This window comes from Scophthalmus maximus, chromosome 10 (assembly GCF_022379125.1).
Source record: "Scophthalmus maximus strain ysfricsl-2021 chromosome 10, ASM2237912v1, whole genome shotgun sequence".
NCBI classification, from domain to species: domain Eukaryota; kingdom Metazoa; phylum Chordata; class Actinopteri; order Pleuronectiformes; family Scophthalmidae; genus Scophthalmus; species Scophthalmus maximus.
Genome location: NC_061524.1, coordinates 19,320,370 through 19,345,444, shown reverse-complemented (window position 1 = coordinate 19,345,444; position 25,075 = coordinate 19,320,370). Strand labels below are relative to the sequence as shown.

The following is a 25,075-nucleotide window of genomic DNA, read 5'->3' as shown; positions in this document are numbered from 1 at the left end:
CATGGTCCAGTAAAATATCTAAACAAGTTCAAGAGTTTTAACTTTATTTCTTTGGTGGAAAACATTTTGTTCATCACAGTTTTGTCCTGATGCAGCGGCTCAGGGTAGTCCACCAATAATGTTATTGATCAGTGATGATCAGTTGCTTCCTCAGCTAGCATCAGGATTGGCTGCAGCTGCTCGTCCAAAGAGGGGGCGTTGGCCTCGTTACGGATCATCCAATCAAATTCAATGTTGCTGTCCAACCCACACTCTGACTCTCCGTCATCCACCCCTGAGGGAGAGACAGGAGGAGTGAGTCAGGTAGACAGGAGAAGAGAGACAGGTAGACAGGAGGATAGAGACAGGTAGACAGGAGAAGAGAGACAGGTAGACAGGAGGATAGAGACAGGTAGACAGGAGGATAGAGACAGGTAGACAGGCTAACAGTCAGTCACACACACACACGTCTCACCTGCCGTGAAGCTCCACCCCCTCTTTGTCCTGGTCTCTTCTGAACTTTGAACTCTGACACTTTGAGTTTGTTGAGGAAACTCAGACCAGAACCACTGAAGATCCGACAGCCTCCGTGCATCACTCACCACCTGACCAATCAGAGCAGAGCATCACTATCCACCTGACCAATCAGAGCAGAGTGTCACTCACCACCTGACCAATCGGAGAGAAGCATGTGAAAGTGGCCGTGGGAGAGAAGTACCCAGACTGGTTGTCGTGCTCCTTTGGTTGCTAGGCGACAGAAGAATCCAGGGTCCTGCCGTCGCCGAGTTTCTCCCCAGCGAATCATATCAGCCCGATACTGTTCCTTATAAAGACCAGTCCCCAGCAGCAGGTCCAGGTCCAGACCGTGTTCCTGCGAGATCAGGAGGACAGTGATGTCATCAGGAGGACAGTGATGTCATCAGAGGGTTACCATGGAGATGTTCTGTGTGCAGGTCTCACCTGTGCGTACTGCTGCTTGAGGGGTCCGGACAGACGCAGGATGCAGCATAGGTCCGAGCCCAAACTGCAGAGGTGAGACAGACGGAGTATTGAAAAACAACATGCGTGTGATTCTGCGTCACGCCAAGACGCCACCAAGCGTCCATGTTGCATTCAGCGGCTATGTTGTAGAAATTGCTATGTGATTGGTTGACAGCTACAGGTCAGTTCATTTTACGACATGTGAAATGATATGATCAAACAACTAAAACAGAAAAGAAGCACCCGGAATATGTTTTCATATTTAAAGTCAGTTTAATAATCGACTGTAAATAAGCAGGAAGTGATCAAGTTTACTACTGAGAGAAAAGAGAAGCTGAAGTGACGTCAGAAGATTCCATGGGGCGTGAGATCGAATTTTACTTCCTATCTACTATCCCTTGACCTCAGTGGAAAACATCATGAGGTCAAGGAAAGGTGTCAAGGGGGACTGATAGGACTTAGGAAAAGCCGACAGATGCTCAGAGAATCCGACTCCACTTTCACTAAACGTCGTGACGTCGTGTTGAAACGACACATTTCTGAAGATGAACTACAAAAACCTCAGCGGCTCCATCAGCATGTTTCAGTGTTTTATGATTCATATGTAACAGTAACTTACACGTGGTTCATATTCATACTCTTCTTCTTCTTCAGATGGAATCGTTTACATTCGTTCACGATGCGTCACGTTAAATATCGCTGCTGCAATGAATTGTGGGTCTGTTTCTACTTTCCTCACACATAGGAAGCTCCAGTGTGTCCTCTGACGAAGGAGACAGGAGAGGAAACATTGAAGCTCCTTTCCTAAGCACTTAGAGACTCTGAACATCATCATGGTGCTGAGGAAACACTTCAGGTCACTTTAAGATTTAGGAAACTTCCTGAGCACATTTGACAATTGGACCTCACCCGAGGCCTCTAAGACGTTATGACGTCATTAGACAGACGTTCAAAGGTTTGCTCGAAGCAAAGACCAACAATGAGCAACGTTTCTGATATCAAAGTCTCAGATTGACGTTTTCATTTGAAAACGGATCAAAAGTTCTTAAACACTAATCAATCGATATGACACGTTAATAATCAATGAGAATCGGGTGTCTGGGTTCATTTACCGGTCGTGGATCAGGTCCGTCACATAATCTTTTCCGGACTTCCGTTTCCCGCTGAAGACCAGGACCAGTCTGGGTGCAGAGACGCGGTCCTCCATCAGTCATCGATAACCACCAGACGATGCCCGCAGCTGTCCGGTCAGCTCCTGTTCATCAGCTGCTCCGTGGGACGTCCGACCGTCGGACCACACCGGAACTGAGCCGTAAGTGTCGGAGCAAACCGGAAGCGCCTTTCGAAGGCCTTCTGTCGTTCTGTCTGACGGTTCATTAGATCAATAACTTATAATTACTGAGCCGAGCGACTCCTCCACTACGGACCACGTTGCGTGTGGAGGTCGCTCGCCCTAAGAAAGTCCAAACTGAAGCGGGTTCTTTTGTAACGTGGCGCTATATTAGCAGTATTACGGTATCACGTGAGCGCGTCGTCTTCCGGACTGAACCACTGCCTTCCGGGGGGGATCCATTAGGCCACACCGCCTGCTCCTCCACAGAGGGTCACTTCTTTAAAAACATCACAACCTATATATATATATATATATATATATATATATATATATATATATATATATATATATATATATATATATATATATATATATAATCAATCTAGAGAATGGATATGAAACGACGACTCTTATATTTTCTACACTGTGAGTAAACTAACAGTTGTTTAACCACCTCCACGCTGGTACGGCCCGGGTCAGGGGTCACCGGCACAACATGGCGGTGTTCTGCAGAGGAAGGGGACTCGTCCGGTCGGTGAGGACTTCACTTCACACGGTGAGACATGAAACTTGTAGAACACAAGAGAGACGGACCGTCTCGGCCCTGTGACGTCACGGAGGAGTGTGTGGAACAACGTTGGGTTGGCGAATTATTCAAACGATGATCAATCGAACAATCGATCTATTTTCAAACAGCGGAAAAGAACGAAACGTGTCAGACACTGACGATGATGCACAGAAAACTTTCTTTTTCCAGAAAGCTAAAGTAAAAATACTGGAAGAGAGAGAATAAAAAGAATGTTCTAATATTAAAGCGTTCGGTTCAAATCTTATCAAACATATCACTCAACATATAGATGAAACGGTATTCATCCGGAAACTGAACATTTTCTAATGATATAAAAGTGAACAGTGAAAAAATCAATGTTTGATAGATGAGCAGGAATATTCAGAATTCAATCTTCAGGATGTGATTTATCTGATCCTTAAAGATCCTCCTCGGTGAGACGGGCTGCATCGAGGCCTGGTCCTCCAAAGTCCAAAACTTTATCACTGTTGACTGTTATGTGTGAGGGAAGGTCGCGACCCACAGAGGTCAAACACATGGAACCTTCCACGTGAAGAAGAGAAACGAGAGCACTTCCTGTTCCTGTGTAAATATGTTCATGTATTTAATGAATTGATCCAAGTGTGTTTGTTGTGCACTATAGATCAGACTGTTGATTATCTGTTTCTGTTCCTCCAGTCATGGTTCCACCGCTCGGCAGTTCCTCAGTCCACTTCCGGTTCCGGTCCCGCTCAGTCAGGGTTCTTCCCTTCGGTTGAAGGCGTCATGCTGCCGACAGGAACTTTCAGCGACAGAGTGGCGTTCATCACGGGGGGCGGGACCGGACTAGGCAGAGCCATGACCACCGCCCTGTCACAGCTGGGAGCTCAGTGTGTCATCGCCAGCAGGTCAGAGGTCATGTCTATGAGCGAGGTGGTTCAGGTCAGGGGTCAGTTTCCAGGTCAGGGGTCAATTTCCAGGCCAGAGGTCAGGGGTCAGTTTCCAGGTCAGGGGTCAGTTTCCAGGCCAGAGGTCAGGGGTCAGGTTCCAGGTCAGTGGTCAGTTTCCAGGCCAGGGGTCAGGTTCCAGGTCAGGGGTCCATGTCATTTGTTTGAACTGGTTTGTTTTTTTCGTTCAGGAAGTTGGACGTTCTAGAGAAGACGGCCAATGAGATCAGCGACCAGACTGGAAACAAGGTGACGAACCACTACCTAGACTGGTCTTAAAGGGGCAGGAGGCGATTCGGAAGCGAAACACGTTGTGTAAAAATCAGTGAATATATCCTCGCGGTCCGTGAGCTGTCGGTTCTGTGTGTGCCCGGTTCTGACCCCACAACAATGTTCAGTCTGTAAACATCACTCGGAGGTCAGTGTGTCGGTCTCACGTACCAGAGCAGTGACATCACAAAAACAACAACAACAAAAAAGTGAGAAAGAAGCTTTCTCCAAAATCACTGACTGCCCCTTTAACTGGTCTGAATATTTCTGAACTGGTCTGGACTGGTCTCAGCTGGTCTGAACCCTGACCCCCATCTGTTCTCAGGTCCATGTGGTTCAGTGTGATGTCAGAGATCCTCAGGCCGTCTCTCGTTGTGTCGACCAGATGGAGAGTCTGACAGGACTTCCTGATGTAACACACACACACACACACACACACACACACACACACAGAATATTGTGTATGGTTTGACATCATTATGATGTCAGAGTTGGAGCCTGGTAATCATAATGCAAAAGGTTAATTACTGTGATTTCAGAAATTAGTGTGATTTGTCCTAATTGGTGCAGGTGATCATCAACAACGCAGCAGGAAACTTTGTCTGTCCATCAGAGCGTCTGTCGCCAAACGGATGGAAGAGCATCACTGACATTGTCCTGAACGGGACTGCTTTCATCACTCTGGAGCTGGGAAAGAGACTGATCCAGAACCAGAAAGGTCAGAGACTGATCCAGAACTAGAGAAGTCAAGAGTAGAGCTGAAACTAACTCTCTGGGCTCCAGTTGACCTCCTCTGCTCGGTTGTGTCCAGAGTGAGGTTGAATTGTCAAATTGTCTTAGGAAGTTTCCTTAATCCCAGTGACCCAGAAGTATTTGATCAGCATGATAAGAGCTGTTCAGATTCTCTAAAAAAGATAGGAAAGGAGCTTCAATGCTTCCTTTCCTATCTTCTTTAGCATAGGGTACACTGGAGCATCCTTTGTGAGAGTAAGGAGATATTGACCCACAATTCATTGCGACAGCGATATTTAACGTGACGAACATAAACGATTCAATCTGCAGAAGAAGTAGAAGAGTCATGAATATGCATGAATATGACCCAGAAGAGACGCATGTCATCATGTCAGTTACTGTTACATATGAATCATAAAACACTGAAACATGCTGATGGAGCCGCTGAGGTTTTTGTAGTTCATCTTCACAAATTTGTAGTTTCACCACGACAAACGCACAACAACATCCACCGACACATGATGACGTCGTTTAGTGAAAGTCGGTCAGACTGGTTAGAGACTGACCTGCAGTCAGACTGGTTAGACACCGACCTGCAGTCAGACTGGTTAGAGACTGACCTGCAGTCAGACTGGTTAGAGACTGACCTACAGTCAGACTGGTTAGACACTGGTCTGCAGTCAGACTGGTTAGAGACTGATCTGCAGTCAGACTGGTTAGACACTGATCTGCAGTCAGACTGGTTAGAGACTGACCTACAGTCAGACTGGTTAGACACTGGTCTCAATCAGACTGGTTAGAGACTGGTCTACAGTCAGACTGGTTAGACACTGACCTACATTCAGACTCGTTAGACACTGGTCTCAATCAGACTGGTTAGAGACTGACCTACAGTCAGACTGGTTAGACACTGAACTGCAGTCAGACTGGTAAGAGACTGACCTACAGTCAGACTGGTTAGAGACTGATCTACAGTCAGACTGGTTAGAGACTGGTCTGCAGTCAGACTGGTTAGAGACTGATCTACAGTCAGACTGGTTAGAGACTGATCTACAGTTAGACTGGTTAGAGACTGGTCTGCAGTCAGACTGGTTAGGGACTGACCTACAGAAAGACTGGTTAGAGACTGACCTACAGTCAGACTGGGGACTGGTCTACAGTCAGACTGGTTAGAGACTGGTCAACAGTCAGACTGGTTAGAGGCTGGTCTACAGTCAGACTGGTTAGACACTGAACTGCAGTCAGACTGGTTAGAGACTGATCTCAATAAGACTGGTTAGAGACTGGTCTGCAGTCAGACTGGTTAGAGACTGATCTACAGTCAGACTGGTTAGAGACTGGTCTGCAGTCAGACTGGTTAGAGACTGATCTACAGTCAGACTGGTTAGAGACTGATCTACAGTTAGACTGGTTAGAGACTGGTCTTCAGTCAGACTGGTTAGAGACTGACCTACAGAAAGACTGGTTAGAGACTGGTCTACAGTCAGACTGGTTAGACACTGAACTGCAGTCAGACTGGTTAGAGACTGATCTCAATAAGACTGGTAAGAGACTGACCTACAGTCAGACTGGTTAGAGACTGACCTACAGTCAGACTGGTTAGACACTGAACTGCAGTCAGACTGGTTAGAGACTGATCTCAATAAGACTGGTAAGAAACTGACCTACAGTCAGACTGGTTAGAGACTGACCTACAGTCAGACTGGGGACTGGTCTACAGTCAGACTGGTTAGAGACTGATCTACAGTCAGACTGGTTAGAGACTGATCTACAGTTAGACTGGTTAGAGACTGGTCTGCAGTCAGACTGGTTAGAGACTGACCTACAGTCAGACTGGGGACTGGTCTACAGTCAGACTGGTTAGAGACTGGTCAACAATCAGACTGGTTAGAGACTGGTATACAGTCAGACTGGTTAGACACTGAACTGCAGTCAGACTGGTTAGAGACTGGTCTACAGTCAGACTGGTTAGAGACTGGTCTGCAGTCAGACTGGTTAGAGACTGACCTACAGTCAGACTGGGGACTGGTCTACAGTCAGACTGGTTAGAGACTGATCTACAGTTAGACTGGTTAGAGACTGGTCTGCAGTCAGACTGGTTAGAGACTGACCTACAGTCAGACTGGTTAGAGACTGGTCTACAGTCAGACTGGGGACTGGTCTACAGTCAGACTGGTTAGAGACTGGTCAACAATCAGACTGGTTAGAGACTGGTATACAGTCAGACTGGTTAGAGACCGGTCTACAGTCAGACTGGTTTGAGATTGATCTACAGTCAGACTGGTTAGAGACTGATCTACAGTCAGAGATATTAAACCGTGTTATTACTTGTTGTGGTTCAGGTGCTTCTTTCTTGGCCATCACCACCATCTACGCTGAGTCTGGTTCTGGTTTCGTGGTCCCCAGTGCATCAGCGAAGGCCGGAGTCGAGGCGCTCTACAAGTCAGTTTGACTGTTGTTATCTTGAAGTCGGTATGTTGTTGTTGCCATGGTAACATTAATAATGTTGTGTGTCAGGTCTCTTGCTGCAGAGTGGGGGCGCTATGGCCACAGGTTTAATATCATCCAGCCTGGACCAATCAGAACTAAGGTACTGTCCACCTGATCACAGCTAATGTTTGTTTTGCAGTTGTCTCTTTATTTGTATTTGTTGTTGTTTGTTCTGTTCAGGGTGCGTTCAGTCGTTTGGATCCAACAGGAGCGTTTGAAAAGGAAATGATTGGTCGGATCCCGACAGGTCGACTTGGACAACCAGCAGAGATTGCAAACCTGGCAGCGTACATGAGCAGCGACTACGCTTCCTGGATGTCTGGAGCCGTGAGTTTGTGCGGATCCCAGATCAGTGTTGAATAATCTTAAATCACATTTAAGACTGATTAGACTGGTTTTAGATCAGAGATAAGACTGGTTTTAGATCAGGGTTCAGACTGGTTTTAGAACAGAGATAAGACTGGTTTTAGATCAGGGTTCAGACTGGTTTTAGATCAGGGTTTAGACTGGTTTTAGATCAGAGTTCAGACTGGTTTTAGATCAGAGATAAGACTGGTTTTAGATCAGGGTTTAGACTGGATTTAGATCAGAGTTCAGACTGGTTTTAGATCAGGGTTCAGACTGGTTTTAGATCAGAGATAAGACTGGTTTTAGATCAGGGTTCAGACTGGTTTTAGATCAGAGATAAGACTGGTTTTAGATCAGGGTTTAGACTGGTTTTAGATCAGAGATAAGACTGGTTTTAGATCAGAGTTCAGACTGGTTTTAGATCAGAGTTCAGACTGGTTTTAGATCAGAGTTCAGACTGGTTTTAGATCAGGGTTTAAATCCAGAGTTAATGTCTGTTTGTCTACAGGTGATTCGTTTCGATGGAGGAGAGTATGTGTCGATGGCGGGCGAGTTCAACGAGCTGCGCAGGGTGAGTGACTGTCTGTCTCTCAGGCATCTGTCTGTCTGTCTCTCAGGTGACTGTCTGTCTTTCTGTCTGTCTCTCAGGTGACTGTGTGTCTTTCTGTCTGTCTCTCAGGTGACTGTCTGTCTTTCTGTCTGTCTCTCAGGCAACTGTCTGTCTCTCTGTCTGTCTCTCAGGTGACTGTCTGTCTCTCAGGTGAGTGTGTGTCTTTCTGTCTGTCTCTCAGGCGACTGTGTGTCTCTCTGCCTGTCTCTGAGGTGACTGTCTGTCTCTCAGGCATCTGTCTGTCTGTCTCTCAGGTGAACGTCTGTCTTTCTGTCTGTCTCTCAGGTGACTGTCTGTCTTTCTGTCTGTCTCTCAGGTGTCTCCAGATCAGTGGACGTTGATGGAGTCGATGATCAGAAAAACTAAAGGATCCTAATGACACTCAACAACCGATCAGATGAGTCCCATGTTACCATGGAGACAGTGATCAGCGGCCTTTCGTGGGACGATCTGCACATGCTCAGTGTGACTCGATCAAACCAAGGTCTCTGTCTCTGATTTGTTGATTTGGTTTGTTCATCACATCTCCTGACCTTTGACCTGCTTCATTTGTCCTGAATAAGGAGGGAATAGGCCACACCCCCACAAAGCTGCTTGTCACTCAGTTGTCCAGTAGCTTGTGTAAAGAAGATTGTAATATTTCTGTTAAAGTCAGTGAATTAAAGCTCAACGTCTAAACTTCAGTCGCATCTCGACTCATTTCAAATCCACCGAGGCTAAATGACTGGAATTGTCTTTGTCCACACATTTATAAAGTTTCATTCTTTCATTTCTTTGGGGTTGTTGTTTGTTGTTCCACACTGGAGCCAAACCATTTGATTGGTCGTACAGTCATCACTGTCCCCGACCTGAGGCCTGTACTACAAAGCAAGGTTAATCTAGTCCGATTCAACGCGGGGGTTAACCACAAACCTCGAGGTTTTTACAAAATCGGGCTGCCCGACTTTGAGGTACAAGGAATGACGAAGGTGGTTCTGATGTTCGTCCGTCAAGTCGGCATTAACGGACCCGGAGTAAGTGGGCGTGGAAGAGCGCGTGGTTAAAGAGGGCGTGTTCGGCAGCACAGGTCTTTGCAGTGTATATCTCAGAGGAAGACACACAGTGATTCTGAGGAGATACAAGAGTTGAAATAAGCTTTAATGGTGAAGTGTGACGCGTGGCAGCAGCCGGGTCCGGGAGGCTTGTTAACAACACATTGTCAACCGAGTAAATTCAATCTTAATTAGTAGCTCATATGATTGAGATGTCAGGACATGCGGGCTACAATATCTGAAAACAATTAGGATACTTGAATTATGGTCTACACATGTCTCCTCCTCTGAAATCAGCCTGTTACTCGCTGATGGATGAAGATATTCTCCACAAAGCTCTTAGAATGAGTATGATGCTAGTGTGTGAAGTATTTACTTCACATCTCACACAAACACTCCAATAACTCTGGTGTAACTGAGCTAAACCAAAGGAAAACATCTGTTCCCAGTTGTTAGAAATGACACTTAGAAAGTGTGAAGCTGCTATGATCAAATCTTTATTCAGCTTCAATCTTTATCCAACTATAAAAAGGTTCCACCTCCGTGTTGCTCTTTGTGGATCAAAATGCTAAAGGAAAGTAAGGACAAAAAGTCACCACACAGTGAGTCTGAACTACATTGAACGTTTGACATGTCACATACAGACCCGCAGATTTGAATCAAATCAATGAAAAAATGCCCCTTTTTTTTACTGTATTTCAACTGAGCATCTTAAATGAGTTTAATAAAATCATTGTGGAAGAAAAGCAACTGCTGTGATGAGCTGCTTGACTTTTTGCCTCCGACTGTAAGAAATAGCACAAATGACTGAGGTTGAACAGTTCATATTGATGCTGTATTTTATTGATCACTGTTTAACGATTGGTTGAGAGAATATATTAATTTGATCACAAGTTGTGATGTTTGAGGGAAATATTTGCTTTTGCTGCAGGTGTTTAATATCTTGTGAGTCTTATTGGACAGTGTGCTTCTGTGTCAGCCTGTGTGTTCACTGTTGTAAAAATGCGATGTGGACAAAATGTTTCAGCAGCTGAAAACATCTTTAATAGTTCTCATCATTAGTTCTGAGTACAGGTGTGACATGTATCTACATTTATAAAAACCTTGTGATGTGTTAAAGAAGCTGTGATCAGCTGAAGTGGAGGAGAAAACCTCCTGCAACATGTTCACAGATCAGTTGGTCAGAGCAAATGATACATGAGGGCTCATGATGGAGGTCGAGGGTCAATCAGTTCTGATCCTGGTGGTAATATGGTGATATCATATCAATTGTTTTGATGACCTGGTTTAATTCAAATCATTTGATGTAGTTCAAATGTCTTATGTACAGTTCAGTTTCCATTTTAACAAAACGAAATCCACCACCTAATGTGTATTTGTCCTGAATATTAAAATACATAGAATATAACAAAGTCATGTCCGTTTGAATAGGATATGATCAAATAGCTGAACATTGATGCTGTGAAATAATCTCAGATTCATAATCCTCCTCATGTTCTCCTATAGGGGCTTTAATGGTGATACTGTATGTGAGCAACAGTCAGAGCAGAAATAGCAGCATAATAGTCAACAGCACAAATCAATATCAGGAATCCTTTAAAAATATATCTTCTGTGTCGGCCTGCTATGCTTCTTTTATACTGCAAATCCTGCGATAGTATAGAAAGTGTTAAAGTGGTGAGAACATTTAAATGTCCAGGGAACACGACTAACACATCCAGCCTGCAAACTGCACATCATACAGTATTATTGATCACATGATCAGTATCAACCGATCTGGTGCAGGACACAGGGAGGGCACCAGAGACCTCTGGAACTGAAAGTTGTCAATGATAATAAATATATCTTTCATAAAGAACATCATTGGTTTGTCCCGGTGGATTGTGACGGTCTTCAAACTCCGCCCCCTGCGGAGTGATCCTCTCGATCCCTTTGAACCTTTGAAAGAGAGTCCATCATCGCATGTCCCCGTCTTTCTAATGTCAGAAGAGAAGTCCTAACCCTCTCCAGCCACTGGACATTTAATGTCATCACATCATAAGAATGGTCCACTATGATTTCAAACTCAATTCAATTCATTCATGAAATCACGTTAAACCGTCCAATCACCAACAAGAAGTGCTGTCCCTCCCTTTCAGTAAACTGACATGTGGTTGAGTTTTGACCCTCGGGGCCACCGTAGGTTTCCCTCCTCTTTGATTGGATGTCTTTCACCTGTGCACAGCTGTGAGTGCTGTTGGTTCCTTTGAGTCACCATGTGACCCCATGTGACCTCTCCTCCATGTCCAGTGAGCTGGAACGTCTGTGAACGTAAAACCTTTCATACCTTTCAGATTGTGTATCAAGAACAACACGGTCTTTTGAGTCTGCTCTGTCGAATCTTTAACATCTCCACTGGACCTTTAATGATCTAATGCTTCAGTTTTATTTGTAAAGCAGTTTTATGGGTCAGGTTGGTTTTCAGTCTTGTCTTCAATCACAGTTTCCACAGATCCCAGATCTGTCCGGCAGGATACGTGTCCAGTCGGTTTCATTGAATTCTTATTGTACCTTACTTCAACAGAAGAATAAAACATTGTGGGAGTGGGCGTGGCTTAGGAGAGAACCTCCAGCTGCGCCAGGTGGGTGATCAGCCAGCTGACTTCACTCGTCTGATCACACACACACACACACTCACACACACACACACACACTCACACACACACACACACACACACACTCACTCACTCACTCACTCACACACACACACACCACCCTTCTTCAGGAGCGCTGCTTGATTGTTTGAACTCACAAAGGTCATGACACTTGTGACAAACATGTGTCATGTTCAGGGGAAAGTTCCCCACCGACGGAAGAGAGAGATCTGCATCTCCAATATGAAACGATGAATAAACCAAAGAGACTTTGAAAGGTTTTATTGTTGACTCAGTAAGAGTTGACCGTGAACAGCAGAGCTGACAGACGCTGGGCAGTGACGGTGCTGGAGGAGTTAATGATGCCTTGTTCTTCTTCGTCTCTCAGTGTGTGTTGATGCTTTGCTGCTGGAAGCGACAGATCAGCGTGGTGACGAGTTTCTGCAGAACCTCCGCCATCATTTTACTGATCTGAAGAACCTCGTCATGGTTCACCTTCTCCTCCCGACTGTAGTCCACTGACACCTGCAGGACAACACCGGTACGGCAACATCATCACATCCATGACAGCACACAGCCACATTGATGACTTGGATCATATATTGTTACTTGTGTTATATATTGTTATGATTCGCTGTGACACTCGTGTATTTAATCCCAGAGAAGTTGAATAGGGAGAAACTGAACTTGAGGACGTTTCGTGGCGTCTTCAGTTGTGACTGACGGTGGTTCAACCTCTGAGCTTGTTATAAACATCAGTCACGTTGTACCTGGAACTACGTCCACACTTGTGCCAATGATATTTCCTCTTCCTTGGATACTTAATGTATACAGGCGCAATATTCATAGTTGATTATAGATTATACATCACAATTACATCTCAGCTACATCTCTGCCAAAAAATCTATTCATTTTGTATTTGATTGTGAGTTTATTATTATTATTATTATTAGCTAATTAAGACGCTTAAAGTTCGTCCTCCAATTTGCACGAAAATTTGCAGATGCATCGGAAGTGGTGAAAAATGTTCTATTCTAGTTATTATTATTATTTTTAATTATTTGCCAGTATCACAGTAGCGTAAGCATTTTAAAAACCAACCTTGTTGGTGATCAGCGACAGACCAAGAACTCTGAGTCCACAATGTTTTGCCACGGTCACTTCAGGAACTGTACTCATACCTGAAGAGAAGGAATAGGTAAAGAAAATATCATTAACTTTGATTTTCAAGACTTATTTTCACTGTGGCAGCTGTGGCTCAGGAGATAGAGAAGTTCCACAAACTGGAAAAGGTCGGTGGTTTGATCCCCGCATCCTCCAGGCCGCATGCCGAAGCGTCCTTAACCCTAAACGGCCTCTGACGGCTGTTCACTGTATCAATGTGTGTGTGTGAAGGGGTGGATGTGACTTGTACTGTAAAGTGCTTGGTCAATAAGAATAGAAAAGTGATACATAATTTACCCAGAGGAACCAGTGTAAGGCCTCAATCAGGAGACTGAATGAGACCCCTCCATCTCCAACCCTCGCTGGTGACTTACCCACAGAGTCACAACCGAGGATCAGCAGCATTCTGGCCTCAGCGATGGTTTCAAAGTTGGGTCCGCTCACCATGCAGTAAACACCCTCTCTGATGCAGTCGCTGCAGCCCAGCTCCGAGGCCACGTCCAGCGCCAGGCGCCTCAGGTCCTTACTGTAGGCGTCCGACATACAGGGAAACCTGATGCCAAACCTACAGGTCAGATAGACAGGTCAGATAGGTCAGACAGAGACAGACAGACAGATAGACAGACAGGTCAGATAGACAGGTCAGATAGGTCAGCCAGACAGACAGGTCAAATTGATAGGTCAGACAGACAGACAGACAGGTCAGACAGAGACAGACAGACGGACAGACAGACAGATAGACAGGTCAGACAGACAGGTCAGATAGACAGGTCAGATAGGTCAGACAGAGACAGACAGACAGATAGACAGACAGGTCAGATAGACAGACAGACAGACAGACAGACAGGTCAGATGGACAGGTCAGATAGGTCAGACAGGAATATTGATCTCCAAATGACAGATCCTCTCTCAGCCGTCTGACTTCCTGTCTTACCGCTCGTCGTTGGGTCCACATAGTGGGTGTTGTCCAGCGAACCCCGGCAAGTTGATGTGGTCCTTAATGATCATGATGTCACCAACCTTAAAGTCTGGACAGATTCCTCCTGATGCGTTCGTCACCAGCACAGACTCCACTCCCATCAGCTTAAAGATCCTGACAGGAAATGTGACCTTGAGACATGTACAGAGTCAGACAGACAGACAGACAGACAGACAGACAGACAGACAGACAGACAGGTGAAGACAGTGACGAGGTCTCCGTCACTGATATGAATGAAAAAAATACGTGCCATAACTACAGATTTGCACATGTTTTAGCTGCTGCTGGTTCAGTTGAGCCTTGTTTGTTGCAATATTATACAATATGCAGCATGTTATAATTCTTTAACATTTATTCTCTGGCGTGTAGCAGCTCACAGTTGTGATCAGGCTCATCACCTGCCTCCACATCACTAACTGTGCGCGGGAAATTCTCCTAAATCACTCGTACATGCGGTTAAGGACAAATTTGTTTCGTAAGAACGGTTCTTGCATGAGGCCCATGTTTTCTAAATGAGGAAGACTCACCTGACAGAGCGAGTAACCTTCGTACAGGTGGAAGTGACCCTGCATGAAGACACAGGGCGTGTCCTCGATCGTCCCAAACACCAGACAGCCCTCATGACCTGGGACTGGGACACCCAGACACTCAGTTGAGTTCAGTTGGATTCAATGAAAATGAATATTTAAAATCCATTAAAATCAAATCAGATGTAAATTCAGTTCAGTTGAATTAAATCAGATTCAATTTGGTTGTTGTCAGCATCACTGAGCCCAACATGGTGATAATGTACTGATCACTTCAGGATCATTTAACATGGAAACATGTCCACCAGCAGTGTATTGATGTGTGTGTTGTTGATGGTCTGTGTCTCACCTGTGCTAACAGGGAAGTTGGGGATGTCCTGGTACCTGAAGGTCTGTTTATTGGCAGCTCCGTCGGCAAGCAGGCCGAGTCCTGAGCTGCAGATCACCGCCACCTTGGGACGATGACTCGTCTGGTTCAGGAGCCACTCGGTGGTCAGTTTGTAGTCATCGAAGGAGCAGCAGCTGGGGAGGTACACATGTACAACACACATCCTGTTTATTATTCACGCAGCTTATTCATTATTAATCAGCCGTGACATTCTCCTTTAAAACTACTCGTCATAATGGTACAGCCATTAAGTGATAGTCACTCACTTCAAACAATCTGACCCATTCTCTACATTTTTTATCAGTGACTGTATGAAACCACACGTGGACAATACATGACCCTCAGATGAATAAATGATCAGAACTTTACGATGTGTCTTAGTATGTCATTATTGAGCAGGTTAGAGATGGAAGTGACAAAAGTAGATGACCACGAGCAAAAAACAGACACAGAAACGATTAAACAAACAGATGAAGGACAAACAAGACGAGAAGAAAGCAGTCGACAGCAGAACAACATGAGTATTCAACATGTTTGTGTAAATATAGATGAACTGAGTGTGTTGAGCGTAATGTCAAAGGTTTTTGTCATGAAAATCCGAATGAGAACAAACAAGTAATGAGCGGCTCTACTGCATTGTTCCGTGTAAGTGAACTCTAAGATTTCTGTGACTCAAGTACGTTTGTGTTGAAAGATCATTCCAGTTTTATTAAAACTGTAAAGTGCTGATGTTCAGCTCTGAAGTGAAACGAGGGTGCGAAAGAAGAAGGGAAAATGATTAACAGACTGAGAACAGATTTATACCCAAGAAACTATAAAAAGTTTAGGTTCAGGTTAAAGTTCTCAACTTTATAGTTGAACAGACAAAGTTCAGCCTGACTGAGGAAGATTCTTACTGCACTTATGCATATTATGATTCATCACAATGTTTGTTTCTTTTTCAAGATAAATTTACTTGTTTCTTCACAGAAGAAAGAAATGAAGAAAGGGTTGTTTGTACAGTGAGTAATGCGGAATTGTCTTTGTTTGATTCAGAAGAGACAAAAGTTGTTTTGATCTGGTCATGAGACTGAGTCTGATACTGACACTGACAGGACGTCTAACAAAGTTAGTTTTATAATGTGCCTTTTTACATCAGGGTTGAATTGATCTCTGTTTGTTACTGACCTGGGAGTTAAAGCTGCTGTTGATGATTTAGACGATGAGGAACATATGAAACAGTGGAGTTCCGGACCATCACTGAAACACAAACATCCCTCATGAACACACTTGAGTACAGAGCAGCCGTTGTTGTGCTTCATAATCAAATGCTGATAAATAAATCGTATATAAAGAGCAGGTGATCTCACCATGAGTTTCCTTTGGTGTACATCATGCAGCTGCAGCGACTTGACAAGAAGAACACGAACGAGAACCAAAGTCAGACAGTAACAGTGTGCTCTTCTCTGATTAGCTGGTTCAGTCTGTAAATACAGTGGAGGTCAGTGACACGAGTGTTTGTGACTTTTGATCTCTGCAGTTTGTGAAGTGAAGGGTTGGAACTCAGAATCACATTAGAAGACGTGACATGAAATATATACAATATATATTGTGTTTGACACACTACACTCGTATCCCTTCTCCATACTGAGGAGTTCCTTTCTAATCTAAGGGTTAGGAGTTATTGGTTTAGGAGTTGGATGTGGATAAGAGAATCACCCTGGGCACCCATGTCGTAGTGCGACAATGTCGAGTTCCATAGGATGTGTGGTGTTTACTGAGGATATTCAGATTGTCTCAGCTTTCTGTCTGTGAATTATGAATCAATTTGGATCTCATTGTTCTTCTTTAGTTAGAGTAAGGTTAAGATCTACTTACCACTTTTTGTTTTGATTCTTTTTGGAATATCTCGGGCTACGAGTGGGGCATGGGGATTCTAAGTATAGGGCGTGATAGCTTAGGCCATGGGCTAACTGTCATTCAATCATTCAGGAGTTTGTGAAAAAAGCCAAAGGAAATGCCATACTATCAATATTAGTGAGCATTTTGCTTAATATGCATATTTGAGAGTTTATATTTTAAAAAGCACAGTCATTTCTGAAGTTATTGACATCAAACCACCTCATATATGTCCGTGACATCCTGCCACAGCCTTCATAGTCGTTAGTTTGTGAAAAAAACCAAAGGAAATGCCAGAGCAACAATATTAGTGAGCATTTTGCTTTAATATGCATATTTGAAGGTTTGTATCTTCAATAGCTCAGTCATTTCTGAAGTTATTGACATCAAACCACCTCATATATGTCTGTGACATCCTGCCACAGCCTTCACAGTTGTTCGTTAGTGAAAAAAGCCAAGGAAAATGCCATGGCATCAATATTAGTGAGTATTTTGCTTAAATATGCATATTCAAAGGATTGTACCTTCAATAGCTCAGTCATTTCTGAAGTTATTGATATCCAACTACCTCTTATATGTCTGTGACATCCTATTGAATCCTTTACAGCCATTAGTTTGTGAAAAAACCCAAAGGAAATGCCAAAGGATCTATATTAGTGAGCATTTTGCGTTAATATGCATATTTGAAGGTTTGTATCTTCAATAGCTCAGTCATTTCTGAAGTTATTGACATCAAACCACCTCTTATATGTTCGTTACATCCTGCCACAGCCTTCACAGCTGTTAGATTGTGAAAAAAGCCAAGGGAGATGCCAAAGCATCAATATTAGTGAGCATTTTGCTTTAATATGCATATTTGAAGGTATGTATCTTCAATGGCTCAGTCATTTCTGAAGTGATGGACATCAAACCACCTCTTATATGTCCTTGACATCCTGTTGAATCTTTCACAGGCGTTAGTTTGTGTAAAAAGCCAAAGGAAATGCCAAAGCATCAATATTAGTGAGCATTTTGCTTTAATATGCATATTTGAAAGTTTGTACCTTCAATAGCTCAGTCATTTCTGAAGTTATTGATATCAAACTACCTCTTATATGTCCGTGACATCCTATTGAATCTTTTACAGCCGTTAGTTTGTGAAAAAAGCCAAAGGAAATGCCAAAGCATCTATATTAGTGAGCATTTTGCGTTAATATGCATATTTGAAGGTTTGTATCTTCAATAGCTCAGTCATTTCTGAAGTTATGGACATAAAACCACCTCTTATATGTCCGTGACATCCTATTGAATCTTTCACTGGCGTTAGTTTGTGTAAAAAGCCAAAGCACATGCCAAAGCATCAATATTAGTGAGCATTTTGCTTTAATATGCATATTTGAAGGACTGTATCTTCAATAGCTCAGTCATTTCTGAAGTTATGGACATAAAACCACCTCTTAAATGTCCGTGACATCCTGTTGAATCTTTCACGGCCGTTAGTTTGTGTAAAAAGCCAAAGGAAATGCCAAAGCATCAATATTAGTGAGCATTTTGCTTTAATATGCATATTTGAAGTTTTGTATCTTCAATAGCTCAGTCAATTCTGAAGTTATTGACAACAAACCACCTCTTATATGTCCGTGACATCCTGTCACAGCCTTCACAGCGGGAAGTTGTGAAATAAGCCAAAGGAAAAGCCATAGCATCAATATTAGTGAGCATTTTGCATTAATATGCATATTTGAAGGTTTGTATCTTCAAAAGCTCAGTCATTTCTGAAATTATTGACATCAAACCACCTCTTATATGTCCGTTACATCCTGCCACAGCCGTCACAGCTGTTAGATTGTGAAAAAAGCCAAGGGAAATGCCATAGCATCAATATTAGTGAGCATTTTGCATTAATATGCATATTTGAAGGTTTGTACCTTCAAAAGCTCAGTCATTTCTGAAATTATTGACATCAAACCACCTCTTATATGTCCGTTACATCCTGCCACAGCCGTCACAGCTGTTAGATTGTGAAAAAAGCCAAGGGAAATGCCATAGCATCAATATTAGTGAGCATTTTACCTTAATATGCATATTTGAAGGTTTGTATCTTCAATAGCTCAGTCATTTCTGAAGTTATTGACATCAAACCACCTCTTATATGTCCGTTACTTCCTGCCACAGCCTTCACAGCTGTTAGATTTTGAAAAAAGCCAAGGGAAATGCCATAGCATCAATATTAGTGAGCATTTTGGGTTAATTCAATCTTCAATACGTCAGTCATTTCTGAAGTTATTGACATCAAACCACCTCTTATATGTCCGTTACATCCTGCCACAGCCTTCACAGCTGTTAGATTGTGAAAAAAAGCCAAGGGAAATGCCATAGCATCAATATTAGTGAGCATTTTACCTTAATATGCATATTTGAAGGTTTGTATCTTCAATAGCTCAGTCATTTCTGAAGTTATTGACATCAAACCACCTCTTATATGTCCGTGACATCCTGCCAAAGCCTTCACAGCTGTTCGATTTTGAAAAAAGCCAAGGGAAATGCCATTGCATCAATATTAGTGAGCAGTTTGGGTTAATTCAATCTTCAATACGTCAGTCATTTCTGAAGTTATTGACATCAAACCACCTCTTATATGTTCGTTACATCCTGCCACAGCCTTCACAGCTGTTAGATTGTGAAAAAAGCCAAGGGAGATGCCAAAGCATCAATAATAGTGAGCATTTTGGTTTAATATGCATATTTGAAGGTATGTATCTTCAATGGCTCAGTCATTTCTGAAGTGATGGACATCAAACCACCTCTTATATGTCCTTGTCATCCTGTTGAATCTTTGACAGGCATTAGTTTGTGTAAAAAGCCAAAGGAAATGCCAAAGCATCAATATTAGTGAGCATTTTGCTTTAATATGCATATTTGAAAGTTTGTACCTTCAATAGCTCAGTCATTTCTGAAGTTATTGATATCAAACTACCTCTTATATGTCCGTGACATCCTATTGAATCTTTTACAGCCGTTAGTTTGTGAAAAAAGCCAAAGGAAATGCCAAAGCATCTATATTAGTGAGCATTTTGCGTTAATATGCATATTTGAAGGTTTGTATCTTCAATAGCTCAGTCATTTCTGAAGTTATGGACATAAAACCACCTCTTATATGTCCGTGACATCCTGTCACAGCCTTCACAGCGGGAAGTTGTGAAATAAGCCAAAGGAAAAGCCATAGCATCAATATTAGTGAGCATTTTGCATTAATATGCATATTTGAAGGTTTGTATCTTCAATAGCTCAGTCATTTCTGAAATTATTGACATCAAACCACCTCTTATATGTCCGTGACATCCTGCCAAAGCCTTCACAGCTGTTCGATTTTGAAAAAAGCCAAGGGAAATGCCATTGCATCAATATTAGTGAGCAGTTTGGGTTAATTCAATCTTCAATACGTCAGTCATTTCTGAAGTTATTGACATCAAACCACCTCTTATATGTTCGTTACATCCTGCCACAGCCTTCACAGCTGTTAGATTGTGAAAAAAGCCAAGGGAGATGCCAAAGCATCAATATTAGTGAGCATTTTGGTTTAATATGCATATTTGAAGGTATGTATCTTCAATAGCTCAGTCATTTCTGAAGTTATTGACATCAAACCACCTCATATATGTCCGTGACATCCTGCCACAGCCTTCACAGTTGTTCGTTTGTGAAAAAAAGCCAAGGAAAATACCATAGCATCAATATTAGTGAGTATTTTGCTTAAATATGCATATTTAAAGGATTGTACCTTCAATAGCTCAGTCATTTCTGAAGTTGTGGACATAAAACCACCTCATATATGTCCGTGACATCCTATTGAATCTTTCACTGGCGTTAGTTTGTGTAAAAAGCCAAAGAAACTGCCAAAGGATCAAAATTAGTGAGCATTTTGCTTAAATATGCATATTTGAATTTTTGTACCTTCAATAGCTGAGTCATTTCTGAAGTTATTGATATCAAACTACCTCTTATATGTCCTTGACATCCTATTGAATCTTTTACAGCCGTTAGTTTGTGAAAAAAGCCAAAGGAAATGCCAAAGCATCTATATTAGTGAGCATCTTGCGTTAATATGCATATTTGATGGTTTGTATCTTCAATAGCTCAGTCATTTCTGAAGTTATGGACATAAAACCACCTCTTATATGTCCGTGACATCCTATTGAATCTTTCACAGCTGTTACTTTGTGAAAAAAGCCAAGGAAAATGCCATAGCATCAATATTAGTGAGCATTTTGGGTTAATTCAATCTTCAATACGTCAGTCATTTCTGAAGTTATTGACATCAAACCACCTCTTATATGTTCGTTACATCCTGCCACAGCCTTCACAGCTGTTAGATTGTGAAAAAAGCCAAGGGAGATGCCAAAGCATCAATATTAGTGAGCATTTTGCTTTAATATGCATATTTGAAGGTATGTATCTTCAATGGCTCAGTCATTTCTGAAGTGATGGACATCAAACCACCTCTTATGTGTCCTTGTCATCGTATTGAATCTTTCACAGCTGTAAGTTTGTGAGAAAAGCCAAAGGAAATGCCATAGCATCAATATTAGTGAGCATTTTGCTTTAATATGCATATTTGAAGGTATGTATCTTCAATAGCTCAGTCATTTCTGAAGTTATTGACATCAAACCACCTCATATATGTCCGTGACATCCTGCCACAGCCTTCACAGTTGTTCGTTTGTGAAAAAAAGCCAAGGAAAATACCATAGCATCAATATTAGTGAGTATTTTGCTTAAATATGCATATTTAAAGGATTGTATCTTCAATAGCTCAGTCATTTCTGAAGTTGTGGACATAAAACCACCTCATATATGTCCGTGACATCCTATTGAATCTTTCACTGGCGTTAGTTTGTGTAAAAAGCCAAAGAAACTGCCAAAGGATCAAAATTAGTGAGCATTTTGCTTAAATATGCATATTTGAATTTTTGTACCTTCAATAGCTGAGTCATTTCTGAAGTTATTGATATCAAACTACCTCTTATATGTCCGTGACATCCTATTGAATATTTTACAGCAGTTAGTTTGTGAAAAAAGCCAAAGGAAATGCCAAAGCATCTATATTAGTGAGCATTTTGCGTTAATATGCATATTTGAAGGTTTGTATCTTCAATAGCTCAGTGATTTCTGAAGTTATGGACATAAAACCACCTCTTATATGTCCGTGACATCCTATTGAATCTTTCACAGCTGTTACTTTGTGAAAAAAGCCAAAGGAAATGCCATAGCATCAATATTAGTGAGCATTTTGCTTTAATATGCATATTTGAAGGATTGTATCTTCAATAGCTCAGTCATTTCTGAAGTTATTGATATCAAACTACCTCTTAAATGTCCATGACAACCCTGTTGAATCTTTTAAAGTCGTTAGTTTGTGAAAAAAACCAAAAAAAAATGCCAAAGCATCAATATTAGTGAGCATTTTGCGTAAATATGCATATTTGAAGGTTTGTATCTTCAATAGCTCAGTCATTTCTGAAGTTGTGGACATAAAACCACCTCTTATATGTCTGTGACATCGTATTGAATCTTTCAGAGCCGTTAGTTTGTGAAAAAATGCCAAAGGAAATGCCAAAGCATCAATATTAGTGAGCATTTTGCTTTAATATGTAGATTTGAAATTTTGTATCTTCAATAGCTCAGTCATTTCTAAAGTGGTAGACATAAATCCACCTCTTATATGTCCTTGACATCCTGTTGAATCTTTCACAGGCTTTAGTTTGTGTAAAAAGCCAAAGGAAATGCCAAAGCATCAATATTAGTGAGCATTTTGCTTTAATATGCATATTTGAAAGTTTGTACCTTCAATAGCTCAGTCATTTCTGAAGTTATGGACATAAAACCACCTCTTATATGTCCGTGACATCCTATTGAATCTTTCACAGCTATTACTTTGTGAAAAAAGCCAAAGGAAATGCCATAGCATCAATATTAGTGAGCATTTTACTTTAATATGCATATTTGAAGGTTTGTATCTTCAATAGCTCAGTCATTTCTGAAGTTATTGACATCAAACAACCTCATATATGTCTGTGACATCCTGCCACAGCCTTCACAGTTGTTCGTTTGTGAAAAAAGCCAAGGAAAATGCCATAGCATAAATATTAGTGAGCATTTTGCGTTAATATGCATATTTGAAGGTTTGTATCTTCAATACCTCAGTCATTTCTGAAGTTATTGACTTCAAACCACCTCTTATGTGTCCTTGTCATCGTATTGAATCTTTCACAGCTGTAAGTTTGTGAGAAAAGCCAAAGGAAATGCCATAGCATCAATATTAGTGAGCATTTTGCTTTAATATGCATATTTGAAGTTTTGTATCTTCAATAGCTCAGTCATTTCTGAAGTTGTGGACATAAAACCACCTCTTATATGTCCGTTACATCCTGCCACAGCCTTCACAGCTGTTAGATTGTGAAAAAAGCCAAGGGAAATGCCATAGCAACAATATTAGTGAGCATTTTACCTTAATATGCATATTTGAAGGTTTGTATCTTCAATAGCTCAGTCATTTCTGAAGTTATTGACATCAAACCACCTCTTATATGTCCGTTACATCCTGCCACAGCCTTCACAGCTGTTAGATTTTGAAAAAAGCCAAGGGAAATGCCATAGCATCAATATTAGTGAGCATTTTGGGTTAATTCAATCTTCAATACGTCAGTCATTTCTGAAGTTATTGACATCAAACCACCTCTTATATGTTCGTTACATCCTGCCACAGCCTTCACAGCTGTTAGATTGTGAAAAAAGCCAAGGGAGATGCCAAAGCATCAATATTAGTGAGCATTTTGCTTTAATATGCATATTTGAAGGTATGTATCTTCAATGGCTCAGTCATTTCTGAAGTGATGGACATCAAACCACCTCTTATGTGTCCTTGTCATCGTATTGAATCTTTCACAGCTGTAAGTTTGTGAGAAAAGCCAAAGGAAATGCCATAGCATCAATATTAGTGAGCATTTTGCTTTAATATGCATATTTGAAGGTATGTATCTTCAATAGCTCAGTCATTTCTGAAGTTATTGACATCAAACCACCTCATATATGTCCGTGACATCCTGCCACAGCCTTCACAGTTGTTCGTTTGTGAAAAAAAGCCAAGGAAAATACCATAGCATCAATATTAGTGAGTATTTTGCTTAAATATGCATATTTAAAGGATTGTATCTTCAATAGCTCAGTCATTTCTGAAGTTGTGGACATAAAACCACCTCATATATGTCCGTGACATCCTATTGAATCTTTCACTGGCGTTAGTTTGTGTAAAAAGCCAAAGAAACTGCCAAAGGATCAAAATTAGTGAGCATTTTGCTTTAATATGCATATTTGAATTTTTGTACCTTCAATAGCTGAGTCATTTCTGAAGTTATTGATATCAAACTACCTCTTATATGTCCGTGACATCCTATTGAATATTTTACAGCCGTTAGTTTGTGAAAAAAGCCAAAGGAAATGCCAAAGCATCTATATTAGTGAGCATTTTGCGTTAATATGCATATTTGAAGGTTTGTATCTTCAATAGCTCAGTGATTTCTGAAGTTATGGACATAAAACCACCTCTTATATGTCCGTGACATCCTATTGAATCTTTCACAGCTGTTACTTTGTGAAAAAAGCCAAAGGAAATGCCATAGCATCAATATTAGTGAGCATTTTGCTTTAATATGCATATTTGAAGGATTGTATCTTCAATAGCTCAGTCATTTCTGAAGTTGTGGACATAAAACCACCTCTTATATGTCTGTGACATCCTATTGAATCTTTCAGAGCCGTTAGTTTGTGAAAAAATGCCAAAGGAAATGCCAAAGCATCAATATTAGTGAGCATTTTGCTTTAATATGTAGATTTGAAATTTTGTATCTTCAATAGCTCAGTCATTTCTAAAGTGGTAGACATAAATCCACCTCTTATATGTCCTTGACATCCTGTTGAATCTTTCACAGGCTTTAGTTTGTGTAAAAAGCCAAAGGAAATGCCAAAGCATCAATATTAGTGAGCATTTTGCTTTAATATGCATATTTGAAAGTTTGTACCTTCAATAGCTCAGTCATTTCTGAAGTTATGGACATAAAACCACCTCTTATATGTCCGTGACATCCTATTGAATCTTTCACAGCTATTACTTTGTGAAAAAAGCCAAAGGAAATGCCATAGCATCAATATTAGTGAGCATTTTACTTTAATATGCATATTTGAAGGTTTGTATCTTCAATA

The 25,075-nt window shown here is 41.6% G+C and overlaps 3 protein-coding genes across 5 annotated transcripts; 1 reads left to right on the top strand and 2 right to left on the bottom strand.

Annotated features, from left to right (window-relative positions):
- Positions 1–27: 27 nt before the first annotated feature.
- On the bottom strand, positions 28–2,441 carry pmvk (phosphomevalonate kinase). The gene is made up of 5 exons (XM_035607360.2): positions 2,073–2,441; positions 940–1,003; positions 698–850; positions 455–584; positions 28–274 (listed from the first exon to the last, which is right to left on the bottom strand). Exons 1-5 carry the CDS (start codon positions 2,165–2,167, stop codon positions 129–131), a joined length of 588 nt encoding a protein of 195 aa, XP_035463253.1. The 5' UTR covers positions 2,168–2,441; the 3' UTR covers positions 28–128.
- Positions 2,138–8,920, top strand: decr1 (2,4-dienoyl CoA reductase 1, mitochondrial). Of its 3 annotated transcripts, XM_035607352.2 has the most exons (11): positions 2,187–2,272; positions 2,774–2,849; positions 3,540–3,748; positions 3,979–4,036; positions 4,383–4,469; positions 4,628–4,775; positions 7,132–7,231; positions 7,307–7,379; positions 7,460–7,606; positions 8,136–8,198; positions 8,554–8,920. In XM_035607352.2, exons 2-11 carry the CDS (start codon positions 2,790–2,792, stop codon positions 8,611–8,613), a joined length of 1,005 nt encoding a protein of 334 aa, XP_035463245.1. In that variant the 5' UTR covers positions 2,187–2,272; positions 2,774–2,789; the 3' UTR covers positions 8,614–8,920. The 3 variants fall into 3 exon arrangements, with proteins under 3 accessions (XP_035463246.1, XP_035463245.1, XP_035463248.1); XM_035607353.1 differs by lacking the exon at positions 2,774–2,849 and having other exon boundaries at positions 2,138–2,272; XM_035607355.1 differs by lacking the exons at positions 2,187–2,272; positions 2,774–2,849 and adding an exon at positions 3,306–3,447.
- Positions 8,921–12,168: 3,248 nt separating this feature from the next.
- Positions 12,169–16,462, bottom strand: pnp4b (purine nucleoside phosphorylase 4b). The gene is made up of 8 exons (XM_035609166.2): positions 16,309–16,462; positions 16,127–16,198; positions 14,921–15,093; positions 14,572–14,675; positions 14,000–14,175; positions 13,440–13,630; positions 13,003–13,082; positions 12,169–12,426 (listed from the first exon to the last, which is right to left on the bottom strand). Exons 1-8 carry the CDS (start codon positions 16,332–16,334, stop codon positions 12,286–12,288), a joined length of 963 nt encoding a protein of 320 aa, XP_035465059.1. The 5' UTR covers positions 16,335–16,462; the 3' UTR covers positions 12,169–12,285.
- Positions 16,463–25,075: the final 8,613 nt, after the last annotated feature.

What these genes read in the sequence shown, in the direction of transcription:
- pmvk (XM_035607360.2), bottom strand. Translation starts at nt 2,167, where the DNA reads ATGGAGGACCGCGTCTCTGCACCCAGACTGGTCCTGGTCTTCAGCGGG. An exon ending in TCAAGCAGCAGTACGCACAG is followed by an intron (nt 851 to 939) that starts GTGAGACCTGCA and finishes CTGATCTCGCAG; the next exon opens with GAACACGGTCTGGACCTGGA. An exon ending in GAGCACGACAACCAGTCTGG is followed by an intron (nt 585 to 697) that starts GTACTTCTCTCC and finishes CTGATTGGTCAG; the next exon opens with GTGGTGAGTGATGCACGGAG.
- decr1 (XM_035607352.2), top strand. Translation starts at nt 2,790, where the DNA reads ATGGCGGTGTTCTGCAGAGGAAGGGGACTCGTCCGGTCGGTGAGGACT. An exon ending in GCGACCAGACTGGAAACAAG is followed by an intron (nt 4,037 to 4,382) that starts GTGACGAACCAC and finishes ATCTGTTCTCAG; the next exon opens with GTCCATGTGGTTCAGTGTGA. An exon ending in CTGGACCAATCAGAACTAAG is followed by an intron (nt 7,380 to 7,459) that starts GTACTGTCCACC and finishes TGTTCTGTTCAG; the next exon opens with GGTGCGTTCAGTCGTTTGGA.
- pnp4b (XM_035609166.2), bottom strand. Translation starts at nt 16,334, where the DNA reads ATGATGTACACCAAAGGAAACTCATG. An exon ending in TACACCAAAGGAAACTCATG is followed by an intron (nt 16,199 to 16,308) that starts GTGAGATCACCT and finishes TTTGTGTTTCAG; the next exon opens with TGATGGTCCGGAACTCCACT. An exon ending in AAGGTTACTCGCTCTGTCAG is followed by an intron (nt 14,176 to 14,571) that starts GTGAGTCTTCCT and finishes ACATGTCTCAAG; the next exon opens with GTCACATTTCCTGTCAGGAT.